Source organism: Peromyscus maniculatus, chromosome 19 (genome assembly GCF_049852395.1).
Source record: "Peromyscus maniculatus bairdii isolate BWxNUB_F1_BW_parent chromosome 19, HU_Pman_BW_mat_3.1, whole genome shotgun sequence".
Lineage (NCBI taxonomy): Eukaryota > Metazoa > Chordata > Mammalia > Rodentia > Cricetidae > Peromyscus > Peromyscus maniculatus.
Genome location: NC_134870.1, coordinates 23,732,430 through 23,750,007, shown reverse-complemented (window position 1 = coordinate 23,750,007; position 17,578 = coordinate 23,732,430). Strand labels below are relative to the sequence as shown.

Here is a 17,578-nt window from a genome sequence, read left to right as displayed (position 1 = left end):
AAATGAAGACTGATTAAATCTCTGATTAAGTATTTTGTTACATATTGATATCTCCTTATTGGAGTCTCTTGAAAATCAGCCTCTCTTCTTCAGTGTTATTGGGTCCCTTGAAAGAATGAGTTGCCTGACTTCAGAGGAGGTCTGAGAAGCAGGCATCCTCCCTCTAGGATTGAACCGTAGGCGCTCTCAAATTTCATGGAGTGTGGAAGAGACCAGTTCTCAGGACTGCCTCCGTGGTGTCGGGTGCTTTCCCAGGCACTGGGTACATGATCTGCACAGTGGCCCACCAAAGAGGTATCCTGTCCTCAATTACAGGATAGAAATTGGAGCCCTCCCCTGGGAAAGTCTAAGGGACCCGTATACAGCAAATCTGCTCTCCGAAGCCAGGCAGCTCTCCCTGTTATGTCCCTCTCCTTCACTGTGATGCTCAAGGGCTTTGCCAGCCAGCACAGAGAAGACGGATGTGCCAGGGTGGGAGGAGACACGAAGTGGGGAACCTCATAAGTGCATGCCCATTACTTGAAACCACAGAGAAACAGCATACTGTAAGAAGAGGTATAGTATAATACAGCTGATAAAGGGGGGCTGCAGAGATCTTTAAAAAAAAGTCCCAAAGACCCCAAGGCTAGGAAAAGGCAGATCTGAGTTTTCCTCGGGGCTTGGAATTTCAAATCAAATAGCTAAGTGTTCTGTCCCTCCGAGCCTGCAGACTGATGGGTACTGACCAGATGGGGAGTCTGAACGCCGTTCTCAGCCTCGGTCTTGTATAGCCTGTAGTGGATTAGGTGACATTTCTGGACCTTAGTCTTATTAATCTTGGGAAGTTATTTTCCTATTACTTTGTTCCTGAGAAAGGAACTATGAAGAAAAATTGAATAATAAAATATAATTTCGTTATAAAATGCCCCAGTGGTCTGTACACTTAGTTATGTTTTTATGACAAATGTTTTTTCCTCTGTGAAGTGAGGTACACACTATCCAAGCCTTTGTGATGTCGGAGAAAGTCTGGAGTAGGTAGACCTGATCTTGATGCTCCAAACCATATGTAATAATGGAATCTTGTCTTTCTATGGGATTTTTAAAAAGCTGTTCAGAAAAAGAGCCTCTGCACATAGAGCCCTCTAAGCTAGAGGAAGACCGGTTTATTTTGGTTTAGAGTTTCAGAGATTTCAGCTGAAGATTAGCTGGGTTCATTACCTTAGGTCCCTAGTGAGGTGGCTCCTCATGGCAGTGGGAGCTTGTGGTGGGAGAGACTGATGATCTCATGCTTGCTAAAGAGGGTGGTGGCCAGGAAGGAGGAAGAGAGAGGAGACAGACAGATAGTTCTGGGCCCATATGTATATTATTCGTATTCACTCAGAAGGCACACCTCAGTGATCTACTTCTTCCAGCTAGGCCCCGCCTTCTAGCAATCTGCTGGACTATGAACTGACCAATGGATTAACCCATGACTGAGATGATTAACTTCACAACCTAGTCAACTCTCATTTTGGCCACTGGCTGGAGCCAAACCTTCAACATATAAGCCGTGTGTGTGTGTGTGTTGAGAGAGAGAGAGAGAGAGAGAGAGAGAGAGAGAGAGAGAGAGAGAGAGAGAGAGAGAGAGAGAGAGAGAGAGATGTTTAAACCAGAATGTCAGCACAGGGAAGGAAGCTTGGACTCCAGATCCTCCCATGACCTCTAGAGAAGCAAACCCCATGTGGACTCCTCTGTCCGTTTTCTCTCTTTCTGAACACATGGTTTATTAAGCAAGGGATATAATAAATGACTGATAGTGCCAGAGCTCAGAGACAAGAATCACACTGCTCAATTGCAGGGGACGCCTTACAACTTGCTGTGTGAGCACAGGACAGGACAGGCTTGTAGAATTCCAGCCCTTTCGTAGTCACCCACCGTGACTTCTCTGGTGTTCAGCTGTGAACCCCAAGGCCATCAGCAACCTTTATTTTTAGCTTGTCCTACCTAAACATAAACCTAACCTTTGATAAATCATCCCATCCCGGTCCCTCCGCAAGCTCTTCTTTATACCTGACGTGGCCCCTCCCTTAGGTTAGGGCTACTTTCTTGGTTATCAGTTAAAAACCTCTGTATGCTCGTGTCCTGTTGCATCTGTGCTGTTCTTCCTCTTCTTCTTTGCAAGAGACTCTGACTGGACGGTTGTTTGATTCTGTGGCCATATGGTTTTACTTTTGCTAATCACAATGTCACATTTTCAAGTGGCAGGACAGCTTTGCAAATGAGCCGAGATCTTTCTATCCAGCTTCCCCGGCCCAATCAGAACGTGGCAAGAAGTCGAAGCAAGACGTACCCCAAGAGGGTAGCACAAACTCAGCCAGCTGGTAAGTAGTCAAGCCCTCGGGCATTCAAATGATCCAGCAATTTCTTTTAGGCTGGTGTATAAAATGTGCTCACATGGTGACTACAGATATGTAAGCTTTTAATTTTTTTATGATCTTTTGAGTGCATGATGTGTGTGTGTGCGTGTACGTGTGTATATGTATATGCTAACATTTGTGTACGTGACTGTGCACACATTGGGGTTGGGTCAACTTTGGGGGTTGGTTTTCACTTTCTATCTTGTTTGAGACAGGGTCTCTTTTTGGTTGTTCATAGCTGTGCATACCAGGCTAGCAGGCCTCTGAACTTCTGGGGATCGTCCTGACTCTGCCTCCTATGTTGGGGCAGGAACACAGTGATGGCAGGTGCATGACCACACCCAGTGTTTTTACTTGGGACCAGGGGTTTCGAACTCATGTCCTCACACGTGTACTGCAGATGCCTTGGCCACTCGGCCATCCTCCTTTGCTTCTAATACTAGATTTTTAGTTTGGAAAGTTTCAAACCACCAATAATTATTATTACTGAACATTACTATTGTTACTTTGTGTGTTTTGGAGGAACGGGGTCTCATATATCCCAGCCTGGTCTGGACTCAGTAGACAAGGCTAGACTTGAACTCCTGATCTTCTGCTCCACCACCCAAGTGCTGGGACTCCTTGTTCGCTCACCACATCTGGATATTGATCAGAAATTACCAATAAACAGACAGAGCAGTCCTGGGAGTAGCTACGACTTCCCTATGATTATACTTTGGTTTTGGAGGCATTTTATTTTCCTATGACTATACTTTATTTTTGGAGGAGTTTTATTTTAAGTGAGTAATTTCCTAATTTAGTGGATGTGAGATTGAACCCAAATAACTTTTAATAAAAAGTCTTTATTTTTTAAAATAAGAAAGCATTGTTGAAATAATTATACGGAACCCAGGACAGCCTTTTAAAATTATTACTATTCTTTATTTTTATCATGAAACATAAATAGAAGTACATGAAATCATAGACAGACATCCATATGTGACCATGGGTATCTGCACACGTATGAAGTTTAACTGGACTACCAATGCTCGAAATTCTGAAGCAGTTCCCCAATCATGCTGTCACCAGCCCATCTCCCCAGACAGAGGAAACGAAACTATCATAAAAGAGAATTATTTATTTCCACACTGTGACTTTAGTGCTTGTATAGCCCTTTTCTGAGCAAGTTAAGTTAGTTTATCTGGTATGTGTTTCATGTTGTGTGACTGGATCATGCTGCGTGTTCTTTTGGGTCTTGGTTCTTCTCATCAGCTCTGTATACAGAACACCAAAGTGCTGGTTTCTAGTCCGAGTATTCATTCTCGCGCTTATCAGTTTTTCTATTTTGCTGTGGTGGACATGGTGCTGTTTAGAGTTTTTGTATTGCCGGTGCATACTATTTCTTTAATAAAGCCACCCAATCAGTCCATTTTAATGTTTGGTGCTCAAAGCTCACAGAATTTCACACCTCTCCAGCCTCGTCTGGTCCTCTCCAAGCCTTACACATGCAGCACCTCCTTTAAGCCTCATAATAACCCTGGAAGGCAGGGCCTGGGGGTGGGGGGAGGTATATTTATGTTTTACAGCAGAGGAAAACATGGTCCTAGGAGCTATAAGGATATGGGGGCTTTCTGTTTAGGGATAGGATCCCTTTTCTCCTGAGTCTTTCTGCTTTATTCTTTGAAATGAATTGTTAATAATAAAAATCAGCATCTAGCCTTTGTGTGACAGCTGGTATAGCCAGCCTGCCTTCTTGCCTGCCTTCCTTTCCTGTCCTTGTCCTTGTCCCGTCTGTCTGTCCGTCCGTCTGTCCGTCCGTCCGTCCGTCCGTCCGTCCGTCCCTCCCTCCCTCCCTCCCTCCCTCCTTCCTTCTTCCCTCCCTCTTTCCCTCCTTCCCTCTCTCTCTAAGACAGAGTCAGTCTTTATAGCTCTGGCTGTCCTGGAACTCACTATGTAGACCAGGGTGGCCTCGATCTCACAGAGATCTGCCTTGATTTACCCCTAAATGCTGGGGTTAAAAGGCGTTTCCCACGAAGCCCATCTTGATGTATTGTTCTGGTGTTCACTTCTTTGTTCTAGCCTCACACTGAGGCCATGAAGGGAGTGAGTGAGTTTGTTGATTCCTGGATATATGGATGACACTGGATTTACCATTTCTAAAGTCATTTTAATCTGTCCAACCTTAGGTTTCCTCCTCCCATTGGTCTTGGAGACACAACCCTTTTTGATGATTCTGTAGTGGCAAAAATAAACCGTGGTTTAAATTTGCAGTAGAGTACCTTGCTATAATCCTCGTTTCGCTGAAAAGGGCCCTACGATTCCAAAAATAGCTGGGTCAGGATTACCGTGGAGCTAATCTGCTGTGCACTGGCTTTCCTGCTTGTCATGAGTCCATTGGGAGAGGACACACTGAGACAGTCACAAGAAATGGATGCATTACTTATTACTTAAGTAAGAAGCAAGGGGCAAAAGAAGCCTCAATCCCCTGTGAGCCGGTCTCTCGGGCCTTAGTCATGCTTCATGGGGCAGGAGGAATCTTAACTGAGTTTGCCTCCCTTCTGCCACACCTGAGGAACTCCAAAAGGCAACACAACCCTGCATTCTGTACTCAGATGGTCACAGAGGCACCGGGCTAAAGCTCTGACCTGCATCCAGCATGCAGGGAAGAGGAGAAGAGCCCAGGCTGTCCTGGGAAGGGCCTTCTAACTCAGGATGTCACCTTCCCTGGGGGGCACAGGAATAAGGGCTGGGTGTGTCAGACACTTCCTACCTCAGCACATGACATTTCCCACACACTTTACAGTTAGTACAGCCAAGGAAAACTGGGTCAACCCAAGGTCACCCAGAGAGCTGCTGCAATCACATAGTAAATCGGTGAAGTCAGGGTCTTAGGCATACACCTCTAGTCTTCTAACGGCTGGTCTTACGTTGTATTTAACATATTGTACCATCTTTTTATGTGATATCTTTTTATGAAATCCCATCGGGTGAATCATCCTGTGCTTAAGATTAATAAGCAAACTTTGCACTCTTATTTCACTTCTGAAACATCATAAACACCGTCTCCTTCCCATCGTCACCCCCCCCTTTCCTATTTCTTTGGTTGTTGTTGTTCTTTTTAACTCAAAGTCTAATTAATGCTGCTCATATGCACATAGGTGTGGGATCACCCCACCCACCCACCCCTACCCGCCCCCCCCCCCCCCGCAAGGGCGGCCTTCCAATGGCCGCACTGCTGTGGGAGGATAGTGGTGGTGGTGGGGTCCTAAGTTGAAGCAGATATCTGAGGCGAGCCCTCTAGTCTCACTCTCGGCGATCACTGTGAGCTTTCCTCTCCAGCCCCGCAGGCCCTGTGGAGGAGGGCCATCCCTGTGGAGCTGCTCTGAGAGAGATGAGATGGTGGTCCACAGAAAGGCCTCCTAGCATCCCAGCTGTCCAGAGAATCCACCTGGCCAGCTGTGCCCTCCCTCTCATCCTGGTTTCTCCAGCACAGCCCTTCACGACTGTCTCTGTTGCTAGGACACGACCATCACTAACCAGCCAGGAAAGAGCAGTAGTTCTTATTTGTTAAAAATTGTTTTTTTTTTTTTTTTTTAAAACTAGGCTGGAGATACAGTGCAGTTTAAAGTATGTCAGGCTCTGGATTTTATCCCTAGAACTTGAAGAAGAAAAAGAAAAAAAAAAAAGGCTAAATTCCACTGGTTAAAAGGAAACAAGGTATTACCTTAATAAATAACCTTGCTTAAAATATTTGAAAAATTTCATCATTGAAATGGCGGAAGCGGATTCTTTATTTTGGCAGTATTGGGGTTTGAACCTAGGACGGCATGCTTTACCACTGAATTATATCGCCAGGTTTGTTTCTTTTGGATTTTTATTTTGGGAGACTGGGTAGATGGCTTAGCAGTTCAGAGTACCTTGCTGCTCTTCCAGAGGATGAGAGTTCAGTTTCCAGCACCCATGGCAGGTGGTTCCCATCCACCTGTAACTCCAGCTCCAGGGCCACACACAGACACACACACCTACATAGAATTAAAACATAAGAAGAAGAAGAAATCTTTTTTTAAATAAAATTTTTTGTTTTGGGTAAGGGTCTTGATAAATTGTCCATGGTAGCCTTGGACTGTCCCACTAGACCAAACTTAACAATTTTTAAAATAGAGACTATGGTTTTTGGTTTTTTTTTAAGGACTTGCCCTGTATTTGGCAGAAGTGGAGTTATAGTTTAGAGAAGACATAGATTCTTTTTTACTCTAATAAGGCCAACTACTATTGTTTATAGACCGAGTCCTCTTAATGTGATCACCCAATAAAGTTTTAGAACTACAGCTTTTGCAATTATCAGCATATATTCCCACCCCTCATTTCACATTTTTGTATAATTAACAAGTAGCAATTGATTAGAGGTGGTTGTTGCTAGTTTGTGGTTTTAGTTTACACGCACCACCTTTTACCTTAGAAGACATTCTTTAGTCCTTGGGAAGAGAAAACAGTTGAGTCTGAGTAGATGACTCGCCCCATTTAGCCCACATCACCCCAGCTCTCCGTGAGTGTAGAGCTTCGGACTCACCTCTCAGTCGGGAAGAATAACTGGTAGCTTAAAGGTCATTGTGTTTAGCATCTGCCAGGCATAGGCCTTGGCACCTCTGTGAGGAAGTACATTCCAGAGTCAAGATTCTGCACCCCGCAGCCTGCCGCCCCACCCAGAGGAGTTCAGTGCCAGGGCAGGCAGCCAGAGCATTCCGCAAATCGGAGCTGCCTCCGTGGCTAGAGCCCCAGTGTGTGGAGAGGAAGGGAGGAGGCGGCGGCGGGCAGGAAATATGCATATTTGCACAGCCCTGACTCTGATAAGGTCTTGGCAGCTCAGGCAGGTGGGTTCTTGTGAGAAGAGTCTGCTGTCCGCAGGCAGTAAGGACAGAATATTTAGGCGGAGCCCAGAATTAGCTGTAAGGGACACAGTGGTGAGGCCATTTATACTGTCCGCAGTGCTGTGGCTCAGTGGTCAGGAGCACCTGCTGCTCTTGCAGGGGACGGGGTTTGGTTCCCTTTACCTGCACCGCAGCTTATAGCCCATCTATAATTCCTCTTGCAGGGGACCCAGTGCCCTCTTCTGGCCTCTGTGGACACTTGGCATGCACACAGTACACATACATACACGCAGGCAAATACTCATGCACATAAAATATTTCTTTAAAGCAAGATGATGTCATTACTCTTCAGGCTCTGTGGAAGGGGCCATGGACACCACGACCAAAGGGATGTGAGGATTGTTGGTCTGGACATGCAAACAGACAGCTACTGCCTCAGCCATGGCAGCGGAGTAGACCCGTTATTTATTCATGGTTCTTCAGTGTCGTAGGAAGCATAAAACCTGGATATTTATGTGTACTTTTCAGAATTTAAAATATTAGTAATTGATTTATTTCATTTAGGAAAACTATGTGCTAAATCCAAGTGATGGGTTTGGTTTGTAGACTGACTGCCTCTTTGAGATTCCTGTTTGGAAGAGTTAGGGTAAATGGTTGACCTACCACATGGCCATGAGATGCCTGCCCCTGTCTTGGGGTTCCCAATGGGCTTCTTTAGTGATCCCTGGGACAATCTATTTCCTTTCAACACTCCATCACTCTTGGCATGAACACTTTGTTATTAGTAGGTTGGTCAGCCAACTACAGGGAGAGAGAGATGTTGCCATAGCTCTGGGCCATGATTGACCTGCAGGTAGCTGACTGGCGTGTCTGTTGGAGACATGAGGTAGATCCAGCCGAAGCAGTAGCTATGGAGAAAGCATTGATGCAGTGAAGAACAGTTTCACCAACTGCAGTGTAGCTCTGGACTGTCGAAGAGGCATGTCAAGAAAGAGGCATTTACTGGACATGTGCTCTAGCTGTGTAGTGAGTGTGGTAGATGTGAGACAGCAGAAGCCCGGCATGGTGAATGGCCATCAGATCTTTTTCATGGTCAAGTAGAGAAAAAAAGGAAGCTGTGTGAATAGGGTGTTCATCAATCCAGGGTGTGCCATCAACCCAAAGCATTGTGGGTCTAGAAAACATAGGAAGCCAGACCTGGTAAACCTGCATTTGGCCTCAGAGGTCCATGTTAATAAGTGTGTAGCACCGGGCGATGGTGGCGCATGCCTTTAATCCCAGCACATGGGAGGCAGAGGCAGGCAGATCTTTGTGAGTTCGAGGCCAGCCTGGTCTACAGAGTGAGATCCAGAAAAGGCACAAAGCTACACAGAGAAACCCTGTCTTGAAAAACCAAAACCAAACAAACAAAAAGTAAGTGTGTAGTATTTTAAAGGCACATCACTACCTTGAACCTCAGTTTCTTCATCTGCCAAATGGGGATATTAACCCTGCCTCCTGGGTTATTGTCCTGGAGATGGTGGTTCCAAATAAGTTGAATGTCTTATTGTGCTTTATGGGAGCTTGGCACACTTTAGTTTCCTTCTGGAATCCACCCATCAGTGTTTGACTTATGATGCTGTCATACACAGGATAGTATGGCTGTTATGGGACTGTGGGCAGAGGAGAATGAGGGATTGGGGATGGAGAGAGGCCATTTAAGTACAATGGATGGAGATGGAGAAGAAAATTGGGGACTTTCATGTCACTGAACAAGACTGAGTATTAACAGACTATGAAGGAAGAGACCCACTCTGTTCAGTTCTTTCCCCTTGTGAGATAGGGTTCCAGGCTGGCCATGAACGCATGATCTTCCTGCCTCAGCCTCCCAAGTGCTGGGATGAACATGGCTAGGTCTTGTGCTCCTTATTATTGGCTTCCTACTTCTTAGAGTAGCCTTTAGTCCAAACTGATTTCTTTGAATTGTGGTAAGAAAACATATACTACTAAGTTTAATATCTTTCCAACTCTCATAAGTTCAGCAATGCAAAACATTCACTGTCTTGTAGACAGTTCTCTAGAACAGTTTTCTCTTGCAACACTGAGTGTTTGTTCTCACTAAACCCTCCCTCCTGCCTGCCGCCTGCCTCCTGTCTACATCTCTTATGTCCCCTCCAAACGTGCATTGTTCTCTCCCCCTTCAGGATTTCCTGTGGCTGAACTGGAAAACACCTTTTTTTTTTTTTTTTTTTTTTTTTTTGGTTTTCTGAGACAGGGTTTCTCTTTGTAGCTTTGGAGCCTGTCCTGGATCTCGCTCTGTAGACCAGGCTGGCCATGAACTCACAGAGATCCACCTGCCTCTGCCTACTGAGTGCTGGGATTAAAGGCGTGCACCACCACTGCCTGGCAAACAATAGGTAAACATGTTTCCTTCCTTCCTTCCTTCCTTCCTTCCTTCCTTCCTTCCTTCCTTCCTTCCTTCCTCCCTCCCTCCCTCCCTCCCTCCCCTCCCCTCCCTCCCTCCCTCCCTCCCTCCCTCCCTCCCTCCCTTCTCTCTCTCTCTCTCTTTCTTTTTTTTCTTTTTTAGCTAAAGACCAAACCCAGGGCCTTGCGCTTACTAGGCAAGCCCTCTACCACTGAGCTAAATCCCCAACCTGGAAAACAGCTCCTTACAGCACATTTGTCACGGGGCCTACCTGACAGTTCCCAAGTTCCCATATGTGATCGTTCCTTCTGTGCCTGGTGGCCTCCCTACCTGGTTGCTAGTCCTACTGGGTGCATTTTCCCATCAAGCAGACCGTAGAAAGAGAACAAAGAAAGGACACAGCCCAAGGCTGCAGAGAGGGGGACAGCATTGTGGAAGGCACCAACAACATGGCTCTGGATCAAGGAATCCTTAGTAAGCTCAGCAACTTCACCTGTCTAATAGGAGCGGGCTGTGTTGTAGGCACATGGTAACCACCTACATCTCCCGTCGTCAGGAAGCGGCCTAGGAACGCACACTGTGTCCAGGACTACGCATCTGCCTAAAGGAGTCTGAGGACAGGGTTTGAACCTGCATTGGTGCGATTCTACAGCCCCGTGGTACTTGCCATGAAGGGCCAGTCTGCACAAGGAGCCCATCAAGGGGAGAGAATGTGAATAAGTAGCATCTGTTGGGCATTCTTGTGTGCTTGGGTCCATGCTTGAGCTCGGCAGGCGGTGTCCCACTCATTTCTTTCAGAAGATGCGATGACCGTGAGTGCTTAGGTTAGAAGGTTGGAGCTGGGACTTGTCTGGGCACCACAGAGCAAACATGGCTGTAATGAGTATCTAGAATGATCTCTGGGAAACAGCATACGCAAGGAGTCGGGGAGGGAGCAGAGCAGCATGGGCCCTGGTAGTGACTCATGCTCCCATTGTATAAAAAGACATACAGAAAAGCCCTGGGCAGATACACACGCGGGCAGGGTATATTACAGGCTGGCAACAATAGTGGCCTTCAAAGGGGAAGTGTTTCTGAGCAAATGGAGAATGGGACGAAGGTTTATTTTATTTGATCCCCTGCCCCATGTTGTAATTTTTAAAAGCCTAGTAATTAATTGTCAGGGATGCATTCTGCTGGGAAAATGGTTTCAAACATACATCCATGTGTTTTTTTCAATAGAGATGGTCTCTGAGCTGAAGACACTGATACTATTCTAGAAAGCATGCGGTGTGATTCGTAGAGCAAGTAATGGTACACACTGGACCAAGCTTAGAACACTCGAGTGTCAGGAATGTCTCCAGTGTCGAGAAGCCAATGGAAGAGAGAGGACAAAGAAGGACAGAGCCCGTTGGGCTCAGAGAGGGGGACTGAGTTACTGAACAAGGAGGACTCTGGACACTGGATCCGGGGATCCACAAGTCCCCTCAAGTTACAAACTTAGCCACATTCCCTCCACACCATGAGCAGAGCAGAGTTCTGAGGCTGGAGTGAGGCACTTGGGTGCCTGTGCATGTTACCCCAATGTTAGCGAGGATCTCAGATAGTGCCTCATGGAGCACCTGCTTTATTCCAGAGAAGGAAGAGTCATGAGCACACAGAGTCCTTGCAGGGCGGAAGTGGGACCGGTGCTTTGTGTGGTAGGTAAGGGACCAAGACCAGAGGAAGTGATGTGGTCAGCTGGTAAACTAATAATAAATGGTTCTTTAGCATGGAGGTTATCTGGATCATGATCACTTGGGACTAGGGACTGGAAAAAGCGAGAGGAAGGAGCCTGGGAAAAGACAGGACATGATAGTCTTCACACCTGTCAGGCTCTACAGGTTTGTTTGTGTTTGTTTATCTTCTCCGGTGGTCAGCCGAGGACAGGGAAAGGAGGAAATTAGTGTTCGCTCTCTTCCCAGGGCATTAGAACAAAGCGTTCTGAACAGAAGCTGCCGTGTGGTGGCTGTGGAGATGGTGTCTAGAAAATTAACACAGTGCTAACTTTGTTTTGGACAGCATGTGATTTGGGCTCTTCTTTTTCAATGTGACAGATTAGATAATCTACTGAGATAATGTCCAAATCCCGGTCTCTACATTGTCTTCAGCCTGACTGTAAGAATGCCTTGAGGAGAATTTCGGTTGCTCATTGCCTGATGATACAAGCCTTCCCGTTAGGAAAGCATGCAGGGGTCAGTGAGGAGAAGGAGAAAGGAGCAGGGAGAAAGGCGTGTGGTTGTAAATAAATTCTGCTCTAACTGTAAAAAGACCTTACAGCACACACTCTCATCCCATTATCCATAAAACAAAGGGACCGGTTATATCAACTTTAAGGACCCTTCTCCCTAAAATTCTCTCTTATGTTCCCTGGCTTACCTGACTCAGAGTTGGAAGACTCAAACACAAAAAGGAAAAAGAGACTCTGGGGAAAACATCACTGTGTGCTCCATTGTTGCCCCTTCAAAAGCCTCACAGATCTGTGAAAACTTGTGCCCAATTGTGAAATGTATCTTTGTGGGGCTGGAGAGATGGCTCAGTGGTTAAGAGCACTGGTTGCTCATGCAGAGGACCCAAGGTCCATTCTAACCCCCACATGGTGGCTTCCAACCCTGTGTGACTCCAGTCTAAGGGACCTGATACCTTCTTCTGACCTCATTGAGCACCAGGCACACACGCAGTGCACGTACATCCATGCCGGCAAAGCATATACATAAAATAATCTCAAATCATTGAAATATATTTTTGATATTGGAAATACGTAGCATTTTATATTTCAAAAAAACGTTTTAGCACATTCATTAGATCCCCTCAAAGGTTAAATGAAATCCTTATTGCCAGGTTGGATATATTAATTGTAACAACCTTTGCTCTGATCCCAGTTTTAAATTATTCTTTTAGTTAAAATTGGCCAGCTGACTGGCGTTTTATCTCTTTGGTTAGTTCCTAGTTAGAAATGAGTGCTGCCCCGCCTGGTGAGACCCAGGGAGAGATGGACATGTCTTCTGGGAGGCCTGTATAGCTTCTGTTTGATTTTGACAGCTGCGCTCACACAGCTGTGGACTCGTCCCTTCTTGATCGGCTTGTGGAAGCCAGTGGTGGGTGGGATTGACTCGGCCCCGGGCCCGTGTTTGTTGTCAGGGTTCATAACACCGTGCCTGGATCGCAAAGTTGGGAAAATGCTTTGTTAGTGAAATGCTCTCCCTGTGTGCCCCGTTTCTCCTCCCCAGGCAGCCGTTAAAGGATGCTTTTGAACTGTTTGAAATTCTGTTTGGGGCATAGGTATTCTGGAGCAGGTGATGCCTAAAATTGACGCCTCTGCTTTCCTCTAAGACTGTGCGCGCATTTCCTTCAGACTCTGAAGTCTGGAGTGGACGGATTTGTATGGCTCTGTTTGCCTTTGTTCACACCCTTTCCTATTCTGCCTTGAAGCTGATGCTAATTCTCACTGTGTAAAAGATTTATTAAGGTATGGCCAGTCTGATTAGATGTATTCTGAGAAACTAGCGTGTGCCCCCTTTCTGCTAGTGCTTGGCATTCCAAGCATAGCTACCCAAATTGGAAAAGCAAGGAAAACTAAAAACCTATTATTATATGTTCACATTCAAGCCTTAACTTTAGTGAAATTACCATAAAGGATACCTTTTTTTCTTCTCCTTCTTATTTAGCAAGAATTTATTGATCACCTCTGTGGCATGAGACCCTATTTCATGAAGGAAAATAAATAAATAAAACAGGGCCACTGATCTGTACAAGTTCAGACACACAAACACAAGGCAGCTGTTTAACACTTGTAAATGCTATTGCCCGGGACTTTCTATAAAATCGTCTAAATTAATCCTCTTGTTCACTCTGCAAATGGTTGGTGGTACCCCACTTTGCAGATGAGAGACCAGGAACCCAGAGGAGTTATTGTTCAAGATCACCAGCTCAGCTAGTAATGAGTAAGCTGGCGAAGATGAGAAACAGATCTGTATTTTAAGTTTGCATACTTAACCACTTAAGCCAAGAGGTATGAAAGCTGTGGTTCAGGCAGGTGGGATGTACCACGTGTCCGTGGGGCACTCAAACGGAAGACCAGAGAGGGGCCGGAGAGGGGCCTCAGCCTTGAAGAGCACTTGCTCTGTCAGAGGACAGGAATTGGGATGCCACCACCCATGTGAGGGGACTCACAGGGGATCTGAAGCTGCCTCTGGCCTCAGTGGGTATATGTATGACACACTAAAATGAAAATAAAATAAAATGGTCTTTAACAACAATAGCAAAGGCCTGATGGTCACACCTTTGATTCCAGCAGGTGGATTTCTATGAGTTCAAGGCCAGCTGTGGCTGCATCTCCACAAACAAACAAGAAAACCTCTTGGAAAAAATGAGGAGGATAATTTGATTGTGGAGAGAGGTAATCTATAGTGACACTGTGAAGGAAGCCATTTTTGAAGGACATGTAATAATAGTAGATCTCTAGCTGGTATTTTTCCTCCATCCCTAGGTTTGTATATAGATGAATTTCTAAATAGTCTTATTAAATAAGAAACACAGAGCCAAATACAGAGGTAATAGCCAAAGAGATCAGAGCAAGAGCCATGACTACCTTATCTTACTACCTCGGCCATTGCTTCCCCAGAGAGAGTTTCTTCCTGTCTAACTTGTGTTTTTATTGCCTTCCTGTTCTGCCTGGCTCTATGTCCAGCCACATGACTTCCTCGTCATTGCCTGTCTATACAGACCTCCAGGTCTCTATGGTTGGTACTGGGATTAAAGGCTCATGTCATCACACTTGGCTGTGTCCTTGACCACACAGAGACTCTTCCTGCCATGTGATAGGATTAAGGGCGAGTGCTACCACCACCTGACTCCTGTTTATGACTATGTGACCACACTATATGACCTCTGATCTCCAGGCAAACTTTATTTATTAACATTCAAATAAAATCATATTTCAGCACAAACTATCACCACATTTCCCCTTTTATTCTAATAAAAAGAAAAAAGTTCTAACTAATAAAGAAAAACTATATACAATAAGCACAATAACTATATACAATATATACAAACAATAAATACCTCAACAATGTCTAGTCCATTTGCATTTGACAGGCTCAGAGAAAATATTCCATTATCTCTTCTATTTTGGTGAGTCCAAATGTACCTGATTCACTTTCTGTCCTAACTTATATTGCTAGCAGAGAACTATCTTATAATGTCTTTCAAATTTATGCACTTACACCTCTTTAGTGAGGTTTTTTTTTTTTAATTCTTAACAAGGAAAACTATAACTACCCAATCTTTAACTATAACTATCTAATCTTTAACTCACTATAACTATCTAATTTTCAACTAACTATAATCATAACTATCTAATCTTCAACTCCCTCAGAGACCCAAGAAGGAAATAATATTACCTAATAAAACAAGAAATGCAAACAAGTAACTTCCAAAAAATGTGAGTTGACAGAAACAGCCAGCTACCTGGACAGTCACCCGAGGTTTCTCTGCAGTGTTGGGACATCTTCTTCAGCCTATAGGCTTAGTGTATCTGACAGACTCATTTGTGAAGGAGGATGTACACAAGGCCTACAGCTCGACCTCACATTGGGTGAGAGCAGTCCATGTACCAGAAACACCTGAATTCCGCTAGTGTCCTGTCATGATTCAGAATTTTAAATTCTGGAAATTGTTAATGGTTTTTGGAATTCAGCTGTCCATTCTTCTTGGCTTGTGGGCGGCTTCATCTAGGCATCCCGTTTTCACCTTTGATTCCAGCAGAGGCAGGTGAATCTCTATGAGTTCAGGGCCAGCTGTGGCTGCATCTCCACAAACAAACAGCAAAAACTCTTGGGAAAAAATGAGGAGGATAGCCGGGGGGCAGTGGCACACGCCTTTAATCCCAGCACTCGGGAGGCAGAGGCAGGCAGATCTTTGTGAGTTCGAGGCCAGCCTGGTCTACAGAGTGAGTTCCAGGAAAGGCGCAAAGCTACACAGACACAGAGAAACCCTGTCTCGAAAAAAAAAACAAAAACAAAAACAAACAAACAAAAAAAAAGGATAATATGATTGTGGAGAGAGGTAATCTATAGTGATACTGTAAAGGAAGCTATTTTTGAAGGACATGTAATAATAGTAAATTTCTAGCTGGTATTTTTCATCCATCCCTAGGTTGGTAGCTGAGGAGTCTATAATAAGATGCAGTTTGGAAGGCAAAGGGTATGGCTTTTTGTTTATTTGTTTACCTGATACTACCCCCTCCCGGTCTGTCTCTCTCCCCTCCCTGCCCCCTCCCCCCAGCCCCTCTCTTTCAGGGTGGTGGTACCCTGCTTCTTTTGCTTTCTCCAGCTCCAAAGAGCTCTATTTGGGGCTGTGTGTCCTGATTCCTATTAAGAGTGGGACATCATGGAGGCTTTTTAGGACACAAGTAGTTTAGTAGTTTGGATTGAATCCACTTCTAATTTTTTTTTTTTTCCTGAAAGAAAGCTATCTGTGGTCCTAGGCATGCCGGCTTTTTTCTCCAGTGTGCCCTTTGCAGTGAATCTCCCCATATTTTATGAAGGAAAATGGAGCACTCCTCTAACTGGAATCCATTGAGTCTGCGTTCTTAAACCTCCTTCCCTGGTGTTGGGGAAGTAAATGATTCTAATTACCAAGTAACATCTCTTTTTTTCTAAGTCATTTTCTCATTTTGAGTTACATCAAAATTGAAGGATCCAATGGACTTGTGACCTGGTAGAATATTCAGAATAATTGCTTATAATGAGCCACTACTAGAAATGTAATTCTTAGAGGTGCAAGGGGATGTCAGTGTGACCCCTTAGCAGAATACTTTTTTTCTCTACTTGCTTATGTGTGCAAGAAGTCTGAACACTAAGAAAAAAAAATCAATGGGATTAAAATGGTAATAGAGTCTTTGTTAAACTGCTTCATTCTAGCAAAAGGTAATTTTTTTCTTTTCTTTTTTTTTCTTTTTCTTTTTTAAGACAAGATTTCTTTGTGTAGCCCTCTAATTTTTTTTTTTTTTTTTTTTTTTTTTTTTTTTTTTTTTTTTTTTTTTTTTTTAAGATAAGGTCTCTCTGTGTAGCCTTCATTGTCCTGGAACTTGCTTTGTTGGGCAGGCTGTCCCTACAAACTCAGAAATCTGCCTGCTGCTGCCTCTTGTGTGCCAGAATTAAAGGCGTGCACTGTTACATCCAGCCAACAGTAGAATTTTAAAAAAATAGGCATTTTGTTATTTGTGTGTGTGGGGGGGCACACACGTGTAGATGCAGGTGCCCGTAGAGGCCAGAAGAAGGAATCAGACACCAGGAGCTGAAGTTACAGGTGGTTGTGAGCCAATGATATGTGATGAGAACCAAACTCTAGTCCCCTGAAAGAGAGACAAGTGCTCTTAACTGGTGAGCCATCTGTCTAGTTTCCCAAAAGCATAATTTATTCCATTCATTTGTTTTGTTTTGTTTTGTTTTTGATGGTCTCACAATATAGCCTTGGCTAATCAGGAGTTTGCTGTGTAGACCAGGCTATCCTCAGAATAAAAGAGATCTACCTGCCTTTGGTGGTTGAATGCTAGGATTAAAGGAGTATATGCCACAACGAGCCCCAAAAGAAAATTCTTAATTGGGTATAATACATGGAACCGTTAGGAAAACAGGACCCCGTTTAGCTCATTAAGCACGACTTTCTAGGGATTAGAGAGATGCCTCAGCTCTTAAGAGTGCTTGCTGCTCTTGCAGAGGACACAGGTTTGGTTCCCAGCACCCATGTCAGGTGACTCCAAACTTCTTGTAAATACAGTTTCAGGGGATCCAATGCCTTCTGGACACCAGCATATATGTAGTGCACATGAACTCTTGCATGTACACACACACACACACACACACACACACACACACACACACTTAATTGTAAAAGGATTTTTCTTTGAGCTGGCAGCTCACAAAAAATGA

The 17,578-nt window shown here is 44.7% G+C and overlaps 1 protein-coding gene across 6 annotated transcripts in view; it reads left to right on the top strand.

Moving 5' to 3' along the window:
• Epb41l4a (erythrocyte membrane protein band 4.1 like 4A) overlaps positions 1-17,578 on the top strand; it is a 204,717-nt gene that overhangs the window by 145,367 nt on the left and 41,772 nt on the right. For all 6 annotated transcript variants that reach the window (XM_076554897.1, XM_006977927.4, XM_076554896.1 and 3 more), the window contains one exon: positions 2,218-2,339. In XM_076554897.1, coding sequence (XP_076411012.1) covers positions 2,218-2,339 — 122 coding nt within the window. The remainder of the gene's footprint in view (positions 1-2,217; positions 2,340-17,578) is intronic.